Source organism: Cyprinodon variegatus, unplaced genomic scaffold (assembly GCF_000732505.1).
Source record: "Cyprinodon variegatus isolate N-32 unplaced genomic scaffold, C_variegatus-1.0 Scaffold346, whole genome shotgun sequence".
NCBI lineage: Eukaryota > Metazoa > Chordata > Actinopteri > Cyprinodontiformes > Cyprinodontidae > Cyprinodon > Cyprinodon variegatus.
The window spans coordinates 330,009-343,394 of NW_015150799.1; the positions used below are offsets into that span (position 1 = coordinate 330,009).

At 37.2% G+C, this 13,386-nt stretch overlaps 1 protein-coding gene across 4 annotated transcripts in view; it reads right to left on the reverse strand.

The window, feature by feature from the left end:
- The window catches only part of ptpru (protein tyrosine phosphatase, receptor type U), a 267,582-nt gene that overhangs the window by 39,939 nt on the left and 214,257 nt on the right, over window positions 1-13,386 (reverse strand). For all 4 annotated transcript variants that reach the window (XM_015385720.1, XM_015385719.1, XM_015385718.1 and 1 more), the window contains 2 exons: window positions 4,080-4,152; window positions 3,917-3,993 (listed from right to left, as the gene is read on the reverse strand). In XM_015385720.1, coding sequence (XP_015241206.1) covers window positions 3,917-3,993; window positions 4,080-4,152 — 150 coding nt within the window. The remainder of the gene's footprint in view (window positions 1-3,916; window positions 3,994-4,079; window positions 4,153-13,386) is intronic.

The window sequence follows — 13,386 nt, forward strand, 5'->3', positions numbered from 1 at the left end:
CTAGGGACACTGGTTTATCCACCTCCGCAAGCAACAAGCAGCTATCAGCACAACCTGCCGTTTGCCTATTACCGTAGAATTGAACTTGAAGATGCCATCAATCACCTGCTTCAATTAGACAAGGCAGTCTGCATAGTGAGGTTCTTTGATTTCTCCAGTGCATTTAACACAATTCAGCCGGAATTATTTCATGGAAAACTCCAGAAAACTAAGGTGGAGGCATCAACAAATGCCTCGATAAAAGACTACCTGACAAATGGATGGTTAGTGAGAATGAGGAATCAGGTCTACACAGGTAGTCGGTGGCACAGGAGCACCAAAAGGGACACTCTCACCATTCCTTTTTACTCTGACTACCAGTACCAGACTGTCATCTCCAGGAGTACAAGAAGCAGTACAGAGAACTAGCAGACTGCTTTGTGGCATGGTGTGAAAACAATAATCTGAAATTAATGTGAAGGAGATGATTGTAGATTTAAAAGAAACAGGTTGAATCCTGTTAACATCATCAAAAAAAAAGTGGAGGTGGTGGAGTATAACGACCTTGGACAACAAACCTGACTGGAGACAAAACTGTGGAGTTATCTACTAAAAGAGGGCAGGCAGACTGTAATTATTATGGCAGTTTAGGTCTTTCTGTTGTGGAGAGTCACTTCCTCTATCCCCTGCTGGGGTAACAGCATCAGAGCAAATGACTTAAAAAGCTCAACAAGCTAATAAGGAAAAATGGCTCTGTTCCAAGACCTCCTCTAGAACATCTGGATATTATTTCACAAAAAACTATTCTTCATAAAATGTGTAAGATTGTGGACAACAGTGTGGATCCATGTTTAGAAGATTGTTAAACAACCAAAGACTGTCTTCAGTTAAAGGCTGCTCCATCTGGTTCAGGGAGACCAATAAACAAGATCCAACTTTAAACCCATGAAAGGTTTTCATATAAATTTTAAGTACTTAGGTTTCCTCATTCAGTCGCATCATTACAGAAAAAACAAACGAGTTGTATGTGAAACCATTGAGCAGTTATCCAAAGTTATTGTTTGTTTTAAATAACTCAAAGAAAACCTTTAACACCTAAATAAGTTTTAAACATGTACTATAGCTGGATGTATCCCAACAACAGTCCACACATCTGTCATATTATGACAACAAAAATCTGTTGACAATCCAAGAGCTTAATAGTTTATTTTTATTTGTACTTTGGAAATATAAAGTCGGACAAATTTTCCCAATAAGCACAACTCGTTTTAACAAAGATCTGAAAAGCTTCGGCACAGGGGTTTAAGGTGGGCATGAGCTGGGTACCTGCTTCATAGGATAACTTCAAAACTACTACATCGCGTTTTACAGTTTGACATCATGCTGTTATGTAAAACTGTAAAACTTATTTTTTTTTATAAATAAAATCTAATCGGAAAGAGTGCAACAGAAGAACACAAGCACCACTAGAGAAAGAGTGTTGTCCGCAGTGCAGGATGTGTTTTCAAACAGTGACAGCCAGTGGAGATGATGCATAGATCTACAGTATAGGTGCATCACTCATCACTATTTGCTAAGCAAATGAACAAGCTACCTTTGCCTTCAGGCATTAGCGAAACAAATGCTAACAACTTTTTACTGAGACAGCTTTGTGATTATGCTGGTCACAACTTGTCTCTCAGAGTGTTCAAGTTTTTGAAGTGTATATTTGATTAGTTTAAAGAGAAAGTATCAAATTACTCGGTAGCAATGTATTCTGTGTGTACTTCTTGATCATTTTAATTTCTATTGCTTCTTAGTGCATGTATCATAAATAGATATACATATAATTATTTGTATATAATTTTTTTCTAAGTTGAACACAACTGCGGAATCTACAACACAATTAAAAGTTCCAACATGAAATGTCATTCAATAAAGAAGATTTCTGTTTTGTGCAGTATACCCTGATTTATTTCAGCTATTTAAGAAATGAAAAGCAATCATCCTATCACATATAAAGTTTTTTTTATCAGTAGTGCTCACTTGTGTTAGGTGCCAGAAGTCATAAGTGAGAACCTGCAGGAAAGTGAGATTTTAGCAGACACATGTGATCTAAAAACAGATCCCACCAAATATTAAAGTTGACTCTGACTATAGAAGTTATTTTACAAGGTTAATTTGAAATGTAGGTCAAATTAACATTTCTGTCTTAATTTGCTTTTAGAACAGCGACAGATCTGGCAACAACAGGCCACCCATATCAAAAGCTGAAAACCAGCTCACAGCTCAGCAAGCAGTTCATTTTCTTCCCCTTTCATTTTTAATGAAGATATGTCAACATAGCACATTTTAGCACTGTAATAATAATGTTGGGAAGCCTTGATATTTTTTCTTAAATTTATCATATTGTCCTTATCATATTTTATTTATTATTTTTTTTTTAACCGAGCCATACCTAATTAAGGGTAATGATGCAGTGGAATAAGAGTGGGCAAACATTGATAATTGGAAGCTACCATGGTTCCTGTAAAATGTTGCTGCAGTTGAAACTTGCCTAAAGAAAACGTTGCAAACTTAAAAGTAAGGAAACAAAGAGCTTTTACTTTCCTCACACTGTTCAAAGCACAAATGTGTTTCAAAGGAAAGAAAAACTTTCCAATTTGACCTCTGCTAAAATAATAACAAGGTATCTAAAGTATGTTCCTCTGTGGCTGAGGAGATACAATACAGTGAGCAGGGGTCAGGGCAACCGGAGAGTAACATCTCTGACACTGAGACTGTAAAGGCTGCAGAGTGGTGTTTTTCCACTAATGCCTGCACCTCTGCACCCTAGACACTAATGGAGACCCTTACAATAGCTACAGCCCGAAAGCAGCCAGGTTTTTAGCACCCTCTCATTGTGACAGCCGCTCTAAAAGCACGTCACCGCTGACCTTTCTCCACAATGAAATAAAAGAGAGGAAATACACTTTAACTCCAGTGTCAAGCAGTCTGATGATAAAACTTGGTCAAAAAAAGGAGGATTCCAAAAATGAAGCCATCCAATACCAAGATGCAGCTGGACATTTTACCTTTAATTAAAGGTAAAGGAGTGGTAGGTATTTTTTTTTTTTTTTTTATATATCAAGTACAACTATTGTTTACAGAGCTGGTGTCCTCTAGCCCCTTATCATCTGCACACAGAAGTGGGAATGCAACAGTCTCAAGATCTCTCCGAGTGTCATATTTACTTTGCAGAATTCCCCAAGAGACGCGTGCAAAATAATCTTGGGAGATGGAGAAATCAAATCAGATTTCTGGGCTTCCCTCGACACAACTCAAATAAATGGCAACAACTGTGGACTATAATAGATATTTCACTCTGGGAAGCAAACCGCAGGTTTCTCTTTGCAGCAGAATATCTATATTTTCTGCCTCCCTGATGAACCGTTCCACAGATGACCGAAGAGCACTTTAAGATGCACCTTGGGCTTTTATGAACAAAAACACAAATGAATGAAACACATCAGCAACACATGTATTTGTTTTTACACCATGAGCAGTTAGTATATTACTGCAGTGCTGCATGTACGACAGTTAAACGGATCATCTCCAACTGCCTCATACAGAGATTGAATAACATCAGTGGCGTCTATTTAATTTGGGGGGATTTAAACTGTGGGGTCTTACAGAGAGGCTCATCTCCTCTGCAGGAATTAAATGCATTTTTTTCCACTCTGTATTAATAAAAACGATAGCAGAGTTGGCCGGGGTCAGGGATCTGCAGCAGCACCTGACAATGATGGCATCTGGCTCAACCCTGCGGGGGCCGATGTTTGATTGGATGGATGCTCTAAGGTGGAAGCCGAGCAGCAGTATGGTGAGCTTATGAGAGAGAGATGGGCCATGGTTTTGCAGTATGTGGAAAAGAGCTTGAGATTGGGGAGTTTTAAATTTTGAACGGGAATAGACTTACGTCAATGTAGTTAGCGTTGATATAGTCTGAGTTTAGATCTCCCAGCAGAGGGTGGAGCTTTACTCGGTGACGATCATCTGAGATGAAAAAGCAGAGAGAAAACATTTAAAAACAAAGGTGTCACAGAACTTGTTTTCCCAATTAAATGCTTTCAATGACATACATCCCAGCAAGGTGTCGTGCCTCCCTTTAGTTTTGTCCTTCTTTTTAGTGCAGTCCCAGCCATCGAAAAAGCTCTGTAAATATGAAAATGAAATAGATTTAGCATACAGAAAAATATTTTCATAATAGAGGAGAATAAATTCCACATGGAAAATGATTCAAACACCTTGATATCCTCTAGATCAGGCATGCCCAAAGTCGCTCCTCGAGGGCCACTGTCCTGCAGGTTTTAGCGGTTTCCCTCTCCACCACAACTGTTTTTCATTGATAGCTGATTAACAGGCTTTTTCTAAACTGCATTCATCACAAAAGGCTGTTGCACTACAATTAGTTTGCCAATCGCCATAAAATACCACAAGAAGAAGAAGAAGAAGAATCAGGTGTGCTAAGACAGGGAAACCTGCAGGACAGGGAACTCGAGGAGTGACTTTGGGCATTTGCTCTAGATTTTGTACAATTTGAATATCAAAATTAAAGGATTTTTGATTGGTGTTTTTTCATCCCTGACCACACGAGGTAGAACACATTGTGCAGCAGAACAAAAATGATAGATTGTTTGCAAAATGATTTAGAAAACAAAAAAGTTTCATGAATTAGCACTGAGGATCTACTAAAGTCAATCGGAACCACTTGCCCTCAGAATATACCAACTTACCTACAAACAGATATACAGCTACTCCAAGTGGTTGAATGTTTACTAACATAGGTTACCATTGTGTTTGGTCTACTCTGGCTCGCTACTCTGGTTTCGATAAGTCAATTAAACAATTAGAATAATGTCTTTGGTGTCCAATTTGAAGAGTAAATCTGCCCAGGCACAAGGAGGCAATCATCAGCTATAGTTGGCCTTTCCAAAACATCATGACAGGACATGTGACAACAGAAAAAAAATAGGAATAAATAAATTACTAAAATACAAATAAGACAAGTCCAAAAATATCATTATCAAATATCAAAATAAAATATAAATGTGCAAACTTATCTCAGAATCAGTCCCTATTTGAAAATAGTTTTTTCTTTGGACAGAGGAATTTATTTGAAATATGAAAACATTAGGATATCAAATAACTGTAAATAAAAAATAAACACCATGGCAGATGATCTGTAATTCAGGGTCAGATTCTAACAGAGAAAAAAAAAACATCCAGCAAAACCTTTTTGACCTTTTAGCTAACCAACTGTAAGCAACATTTTTAGCACTAACCCTTTGATAATCCCCTAGGTGTTGGTTAATAGCAATTTTTTTAAAGTTCATCCACAGGGTGGGGGCAGTTCTGTTTTTTCATGGTTTCAGTGATAATATTTGGGGTTTTTTGTGTTTTAGTAGATGCTGCTGTTTCACAAATTCTAAAAGCATGGTAATCTTTTTGCAGTGAATTTATTCAAACCATTCTCTTTGCTTCTCAATCGATTCATGATAAAGATTATGCTAAATAGAGCATAATAGTTTTCCTGTTAGGTTTCAGTTCTTGGGCCACAAAAACAACAGATGCAAAATCACCAAGGAGAATAAGAAAAAAAGCATTTCTTTTTTCCATTCTTCATTTAAATAATAGTACTGTACTTGAACAACAGCTAAGCTCAGCTAAGTTGTGCAATATAGATGTATCATAATCATGCAACTTAAGTTAAAAAGAAAACCACATCACTCATTAGATATATGGTGTTTTCTTTTTTTTCTTAATACAGCTGCACAGCGTGTAATTCACTTTTCATTTTCTTCTGCAAAACAACATATCACCAGCCCTATTCATACTAAATTTAGCACAATCGTTTTAACAGCAAAAGGGAACAGCATTAGGGACATGCCAGGTAATTTACTCTGGCTATAAACATGCATATCTAAATACATAAAGAAAGGCTATCTTGCATTCAAGGTGCTTAGTTTGAAGGGATGCTCCCACAGTTGGCACCAGTAGAAACCTTAATGAATGCGTTGTTAGGGCAACAGATCTGTTTCAAACTGAGATTTTAGGTATTTTGTGTCAAGCAACAAACAAATTCATCCCTGGATTTTCTGACAATGGTTATAAGAAATGTACTCAAAACTACCCAAAAAGAAACAGTCAATGTTTCAGGAAATAAACCTGAGACATACAAAAAGAAAAAATATGATATAAGTAGGCTTTAAAATTATGAAACAAAATCTGACTTGTGAGACCTATATGAAGGAATGAAGACTTCCACATATTATTATGTATCTATAAGAGACTACTCCCAATAGTTTCTGCAACTATGGAGAAATTTGGTACAAATTCTGCACAAGTCTGAATGGGTAGCAGGGGATTACAACACATTTCTCCTCACAGAAAGCCAAGAAGCATCTAAATCCTGCCTGGGATTACATCCTCCCCCTCACTTTTTCCCTCCTCTTTCATGCGCTGCCTCTATAGATGTTACTTTCTGAATCTCAGAAATTTTGTTCCCTCCCTTTTACTTCTTGGCTTCCTTCCATGTCCACCTCTTCCTTCTTGGCATGCTTTTACTTTTGACAGAACATCTCTAAGCCCTGTTTTTGTCTCTTCCCACCTCACTGACACTAAGTTCCCAAGCGAGATGACAGAGATTATTGGGGACTGCAGGGAAATGACAGTTCTTTGAAAGAAAGCAAACGAGAAGCAGAGAAGAGCTGATTGCATTAATTCACTGCATACATCTTAGAGGTGAAACGGTTGCAATCACCCAAAAATCGAATTACATAACTTTGTAGAGCGTAATGATATATTTTAGTTTAAACATTTTTGTTGCGTCTTTCACTTATTGTTTCACCCCAAAATGTCACATATTCAAGTTAAAGTAGGAACAAAAACATATCACCAGCTGTTCTTTTTTATAACAAATCAGCAGAGTTCCCAGCAGTTACTGATATAACTGCTCTGTGGGTTAGTTTTAAATGACTCTATCAGTTCTCCAAGCCAAAAGTGTTATATTGGGACATGTGAGTTCTACTCAGCTGTTGTTTGGTTGAGGCTCCGAAGGGAATATGAAAGCAGTTGTCACACAAGCAATCCCATTTACTAGCAGACAGTAAAATCTTGATCAGAGTTTTTACAGAAAGCAGGTATTCCCCAGGGAAATAAAAACCTATGCCTGCAGTGTGAGTCTAATATAATAGTCCTCATGATTTTCCTTCATAATATCGAGACACAATCCATCAAAACACACACTCTTAGCGCAGAGAGGGTAAAAAATACAAAAGAGGTGTGTATTGATTTTTAGAGTGGAGTGTGTTTTGGCCGTGAGGGACCATTTAATGAGTCTACAAGCAGAGTTCCAGAGGGGGACACCATGTATTGGAGACAAAAGGTGTTTTCTGGTGCCTATGAATGCCACAGGCTGTGGGTGACAGAGATGGACTCCTCCCCAGGGAGCTAGCTAAACTCTCAGCCACAAATAGCTTCAAGGATCTGGGTCCTTCATTGTGTTGGTTGAATAATAAGGCTTGACGCTATGGCAGCAGCGTTGGGGCTGAAAAAGCTTTGTTCAATGAACTTTTCTGTGCTGATGGGTCGATGAAGGATAAAACACCCATGACGCACAGGGTCCAAAAAGCCTTCCAAGAAATCTTAAAGTTTTTATACAAACAAACTTAGTGAAACAGCCAGAGGGTATACAGTGCTGTAGGTTTTGAATTGGGATGATCCAGCAAATTTTCAAAGGTACTAAAAAAGTTGTTTGTAACGGGCAAGTATTATCGTTAATTAAAAAAACAAATACAAGAAGTTAAATTAACCTCAGAACAGTAGACCTAAGCAGACCCCGAATCGCCTGCATATAAAATAGCATGCAGCCCTTTTTGCTCTAGAGGTTGGATGTGTCTGGGATGATTGTAGATTATCCATTATCCTCACAACGGCACTTTCAAAAATAAGATGAGAAAAGCACTGATTAATTAGCCAACACATAATAAGCAGGTGAGTGAAATAATCAATGCCCCATTTGAAATGGAGTGTTCTGAAAAAGAAGTGCCTCACAACTTTCACCTAAAGCAGAGGTTTAGTGTGTAGTTCTTTGTGTACATGCAGCTGGTGTGTAACAGGTCTTGAAGTTATACAAACTATGGTTGTCACGATACTAAACTTTTCAACTCGATACCGATACTAAGGAAAATATTCGATACTCGATACCATTTTCGTTACCACAAGAATAAAAACTCAAAATTTCAACAGAAATATTTTGATTAATAATTAAAATACAATAAATAAATACAATAAAAATAAGAACAATATTTTGAGGTTGTATGCTGTGCACAGTATTAAGCAAGCTTGATAAAAAACGTACAAAATTAAAATTAAGTTTTCCTTCCTTTACTATGCTTTGCACACATAACAATGACACTAGCCAAATCGGTTAAGAAACAAAAATAATTCTCAGCAGCTGCACCTGTCACAAAAAAAAAGTCTGAAACTGAAAAGTGCAAAGAATTATTCAATCACACAGTGTTCAGAAAGTGCATTTTCCTCTATTCTGCACTTTAGATGAATGACTGTTTAGGTGCCACTGGGAGTAGCACTGTATCGATACTTTAGAAAATGAGAATTGTATCCGGATACAACGGTTCAGTATCTATACTTTTTTGAGTGTCGATACTTTTCACAACTGTAATACAAACTCCCAATTTGCAACAATATTACTTCCTCTTAAAAGAAAATGCTGTCTATCATTGGAAAGATTAGTTTCTCTAGCTTCATACGGTGCTGGATATGACGGGTTTGACTAAGAAGATGGGTGTCTTCTGTACTTTTTTTTTCACCGAGTCAGCCATGTCTAAAGGACCTGTACTGTAAGTGTGCTTGCTTATGTTTAGATTGCTCTGAAGCCACAACTATTGGCAACTTGTTTAGAGGCATTAACGCCTTCTAATGGGCGTAGATTAAGGGTAAATAAATGTGAGCATATTTGACCTATTATAGGGATGGCTGGGTAGAAAAAAAATACATTTTTTAATCAAATAATTTTTTTTTAAATCTTTTCTTATGCCCTGTATTTATTGACTGCCCCTGAAAAAAAAAGGCAATAAGAAATTTTCTGGACTGAAAGCATGCTACCATGGCGACACTAACAGGGTGTGATCACATGTTCTTCTGTTTGTCCTCTCACCCTGTCAAGATGTTTATTGCCCCCACAAATGTTCTCTAACCTTGGGTTAGAAAAGCTCAGTTCCAGCGGTAATGATTAACAAATGATTAGTTGGAGTTTAATATTACAAGCTACGTAATAATGCAAACTCCGTTATGAAACTACGCTGCTCTCAGCCCTTCATGCTGCTGTTTAATTGATAGCAATGCTGATGATCAAACACACTATAATCAACAGAGCTCAAACTCTACTCTGTGTTGCCTTCACTTGCATTGGCTCATTTAGTATGATGTTTTCTCATTAAAGAGCTAGTTTACGTACCATATGTTTAACACACATTTGACTTAAAACAGGTGCTTGGGAGGCTGGCATTCCTTCCCTCCTCCAGCTTTCCTGGGCAATATGTCAGCCTTGTTTTTGGGGGCCCTGGAAATCAATGTTAAATATGTTCATACATCATTGTTTTCTTTTGTAAATAAACCAAAATTACTGTGAAAAACTCCCAAGTCGTAGGTAAATATCAAATGCACTAGGACTAGTACTGCTTTTATGTAGAGTACATGAGGGTATGTTGGTCAGGACAGAATCACTGATTTACAGACAGCATGGTTTGCTGACATGAATTCCAATCCTATTGTCAAATCTCACCCGAGGGAGGATGCTGTATTGATTTCAAGGACAAACAGTCATATTCAGGAAATCGCATCAAATGTGAAGAATTTTGATTTGGCTGAAAGTAAATACTTTTTGCAGAAATTCGAAGACATCAAGGTTTTGAAATTCCGTAATGTAGTTTTCTTTTAATCACAAGGTCAGAAAAAATAGAGTTTACACTAATTCCTATTAATTTGTCGTCCCTTTTCCATACACACTTTCATCTGATCAGGGATGGGACGTTTGTGAACAGGTTTATGATAGAATGGGAATCAGATTAGTTTTAAGTGAAACTAGTTTCATGTCGTGCAACTCATTAAGAAAACTACAGAACTTAGACGACACTACTCATAAATGCCAAGATGTTTTAGTTATCATATAGAAAACACTATCAGGCATAAAATCTGGGACTTGGACATGGCCCATCAGAGATACATAAAGACAGTTACAAAGTCTGTCTGGCCTCACCTAATGAACTTTAAATGACTAATTCTTTAATTAATCTTTAATTTGTATTAACTAAACAATTTTTGAAATTATTAATAAAACAACATTCACAGGTCTGCCTGAAAAAGTTGATCAGACAGCTAGAGTTGAGGTAGAATGCTGCTGCCCAGGTCCTCACTAAAACTAGGAAAGCAGATCAGTTGATTAAACTTTAGAGGACTTCTGTTAATTTATAAATCACCAAAATACAAAAAAGATCTGACGTTGTATCAACCTTCCAGAAACCCTCTCTACTTCCCGTTCAATTTTCCACATAACCTCGAATCACAGCAAAACATGGAGAAGCAGCACTCTGTTTTAATGCTCTAATAAACTCCCAGAAAACAAAAAGAATGGTAAAACATATTTTTTTTAATTAAGGACAAAAACACATTTGTTCAAGCTATTTTTGAATGTTTTTTTTTTTCTGCTGTATTAAACTACTCTGCTCATGAGCCAAATACTGGCTGTCGCAGGTTTGAGTCCCGGTCCTGCTGACCTTTGCCGAATGACTGTCCCCTCTCTTCTAACCCACTTTCCTGTCTTGAAAAATAATGAAAATAAAGGCCACTAGAGCCTAAAAAAAATAAAAAATTGCTCATATATTTTCATCATGTATGCACTTTGAATTGTCTTGTTGCCTAAAGATGCTTATACCGTACACTTGTCATGCCTTGTTTCATCTTTACCACCGCAGTTTGTTTTAACATTAAATATCTTGTGGTTGCAAAGAGCTTAAAGAAATGTCAGTAGGTCCCAACTACTGACCTCCAAATGTCAATCCAATAGAATACACCTTCTGTATTGTTATCATCCAAAAGATCAAATGGGCACATATGAGATATGCTTGGTAACAACAGTGAGACTAATGTTATGTGTATTCCTACTGGGAAAAAAACCTGTAATGACCCTATTGTACTTTTATTGCACCACATTTCACAAAGGGTGGTAAATACCAACATAGCTGCTGGGGAGGAAGACAATTCTTACCGGATTAAAGGTAAAAGGATCCAAGAGGGTTTTTTTTGTTGGTCTTTTTTTCACAGTTTTCATCATTCTGCACTTTTCCAGACTGTCCCTTCTCTTCTTTACAGCAATCTGTCTGCAGCCGACAGAGACTCAGTAGGAGGAGGAAGGGACGTTTAACCTCATCAACCCTCCCATCACAATAGAGGTCTTCTTTTGGTCTAAATGAGGAAGATCTATTCATCTGAACAGCAGTGGTGTCCTTCAGATGCCTTTTTGGCTTTGGTGATTAATTTCAGCAGCTTCAGTTAATGCTCCTTCTTCAGAATGTAACCCCTATAAAAACTTTACTAAAATAATTTTATTTTTGAAGTTTTGCGTAACTAGACCTGATGAACTGTTCCCCGTGAAATATTCTTGGAAGTGGCTTTAACCTAAATGGAGTACCTGTGTTTAACAGACAATACAACCTTCTGAGTTAGTCCTTGCTACGAACAACCTAACTAATCAAGGTCAAGCATGTCTCCTAGAAAGGTTTTTTGGGACAGAACTGGGACAAGTCCAAAAGGTAATAACGTCTCTGATCTAAAATATTTTCAAAAACAGCTTCGGGCCAAAATTGAGTACTGTAGCCATGTTGTCATTTTCGATGGCCATGTACCTTACAGTCTTTATTTTTATCAGTTGCATACAGCACAAGCAGCATAACTGTAAAAAAAGATATTTAAATATCAACTGTTGTTTCTTTACAATCTAAAACTGCAGTGATTATTTTACTTTATTGATGTTTTGTTGCCATAGAAATAATATTTCACATCTTGAACAAGGCGATCTTAACACTAGCCTCACACCAAACCTTTGGACTTGACCAAATCAAACAGAATATCTAATGTCTTCTACTGTACGTTGCTTCATGAACGCAGAGCTCTCCCTCATAGATGTGATGGAGTGTGAGAGTTCTCTGACTGTTTTTAGCATGCACAAATCTGTAATGGTGAGGTTCTGATTGTTCCTAATCATTTTTATGGTAGCAGAACTTCTGGGTCCTGGTCGGACTATGGAGGATCCTGTTACCAGCACTGGTTTTTTACTGATGAGTGGATCCTAAGACCTGCGTGGGCTGGCTTGATGCTAACATAATCTTGTTGGCAGAGCTCAGAGTGTTCTGATTTGTTTACAACTCTTTGCACTATGGCTGCTTTATGCATGAGGTCCTGCAGTTCCTCTGACTCCAACAAAAAGGATACCAAAAAGCAGCTGAAGAAAAATTAAAAACATTGTTCTTTAATCATCTGATAGTTTGCCAACACTACTTGCATACCAGTTTCAACTGCCCTCAGTTTCAAATACATCACATAGTTTTTGACAGATCATTGAACATCACATTTGACACAGTATGAAATGTTATTGCACCTTCAGCTGCATTTACATCATCCTCTGTTTTCCCAGATACAAAGTACTCAGTCACAGTTTGTGCACAGTTTGCACACTGTGCACAAAGCCTCCCACTTGCTGCAACAGGGACAGCGCATGTAAATTTTTTTATGCAGTTTCGTTTCGGGATGATGATTAAAAAATAAGTGATATAATGTATGTATATATATATATATATATTCTATTTTTTGGCACAATAAAGCTAAAATTAATGCTGGAGGTTCAGAAATATCAGAAAATCCAAAGATGTTTGAGAGCTTGTGGCAGTCATGGAAACTATAAAAGTCTTAATTTGCTGTAAAGGGGTTTTAGACGAACACAATGATTTGAGTGTAGCAAATCCCGGTCGTCTCATAACAGCAATCACTTAGTGTTGATGTAACAGTTTGCTATCTCAGTCATGAACAGCAAATCTAACAAGTGGATATAAGATCCAAAGAATAGCAAGGTGTCAGATTTAAAGCCTTAAGAAGAGGTGAAAAATCTATTTCACAATGAGTTTGAACATTTATGTTGAACATGTTATGAATGAGCTTATACATCGTAATATACATGTAACATTGTATGAGGAAAAATTATGATTGAAACATTATTATAATTTGTTTCGGACTCCTATCTATCAAGGAGGAAGCAGTTAATAATGACTGGATGAAAAGAATATCTATTTGTATATCTGTACTGCCTGTGGA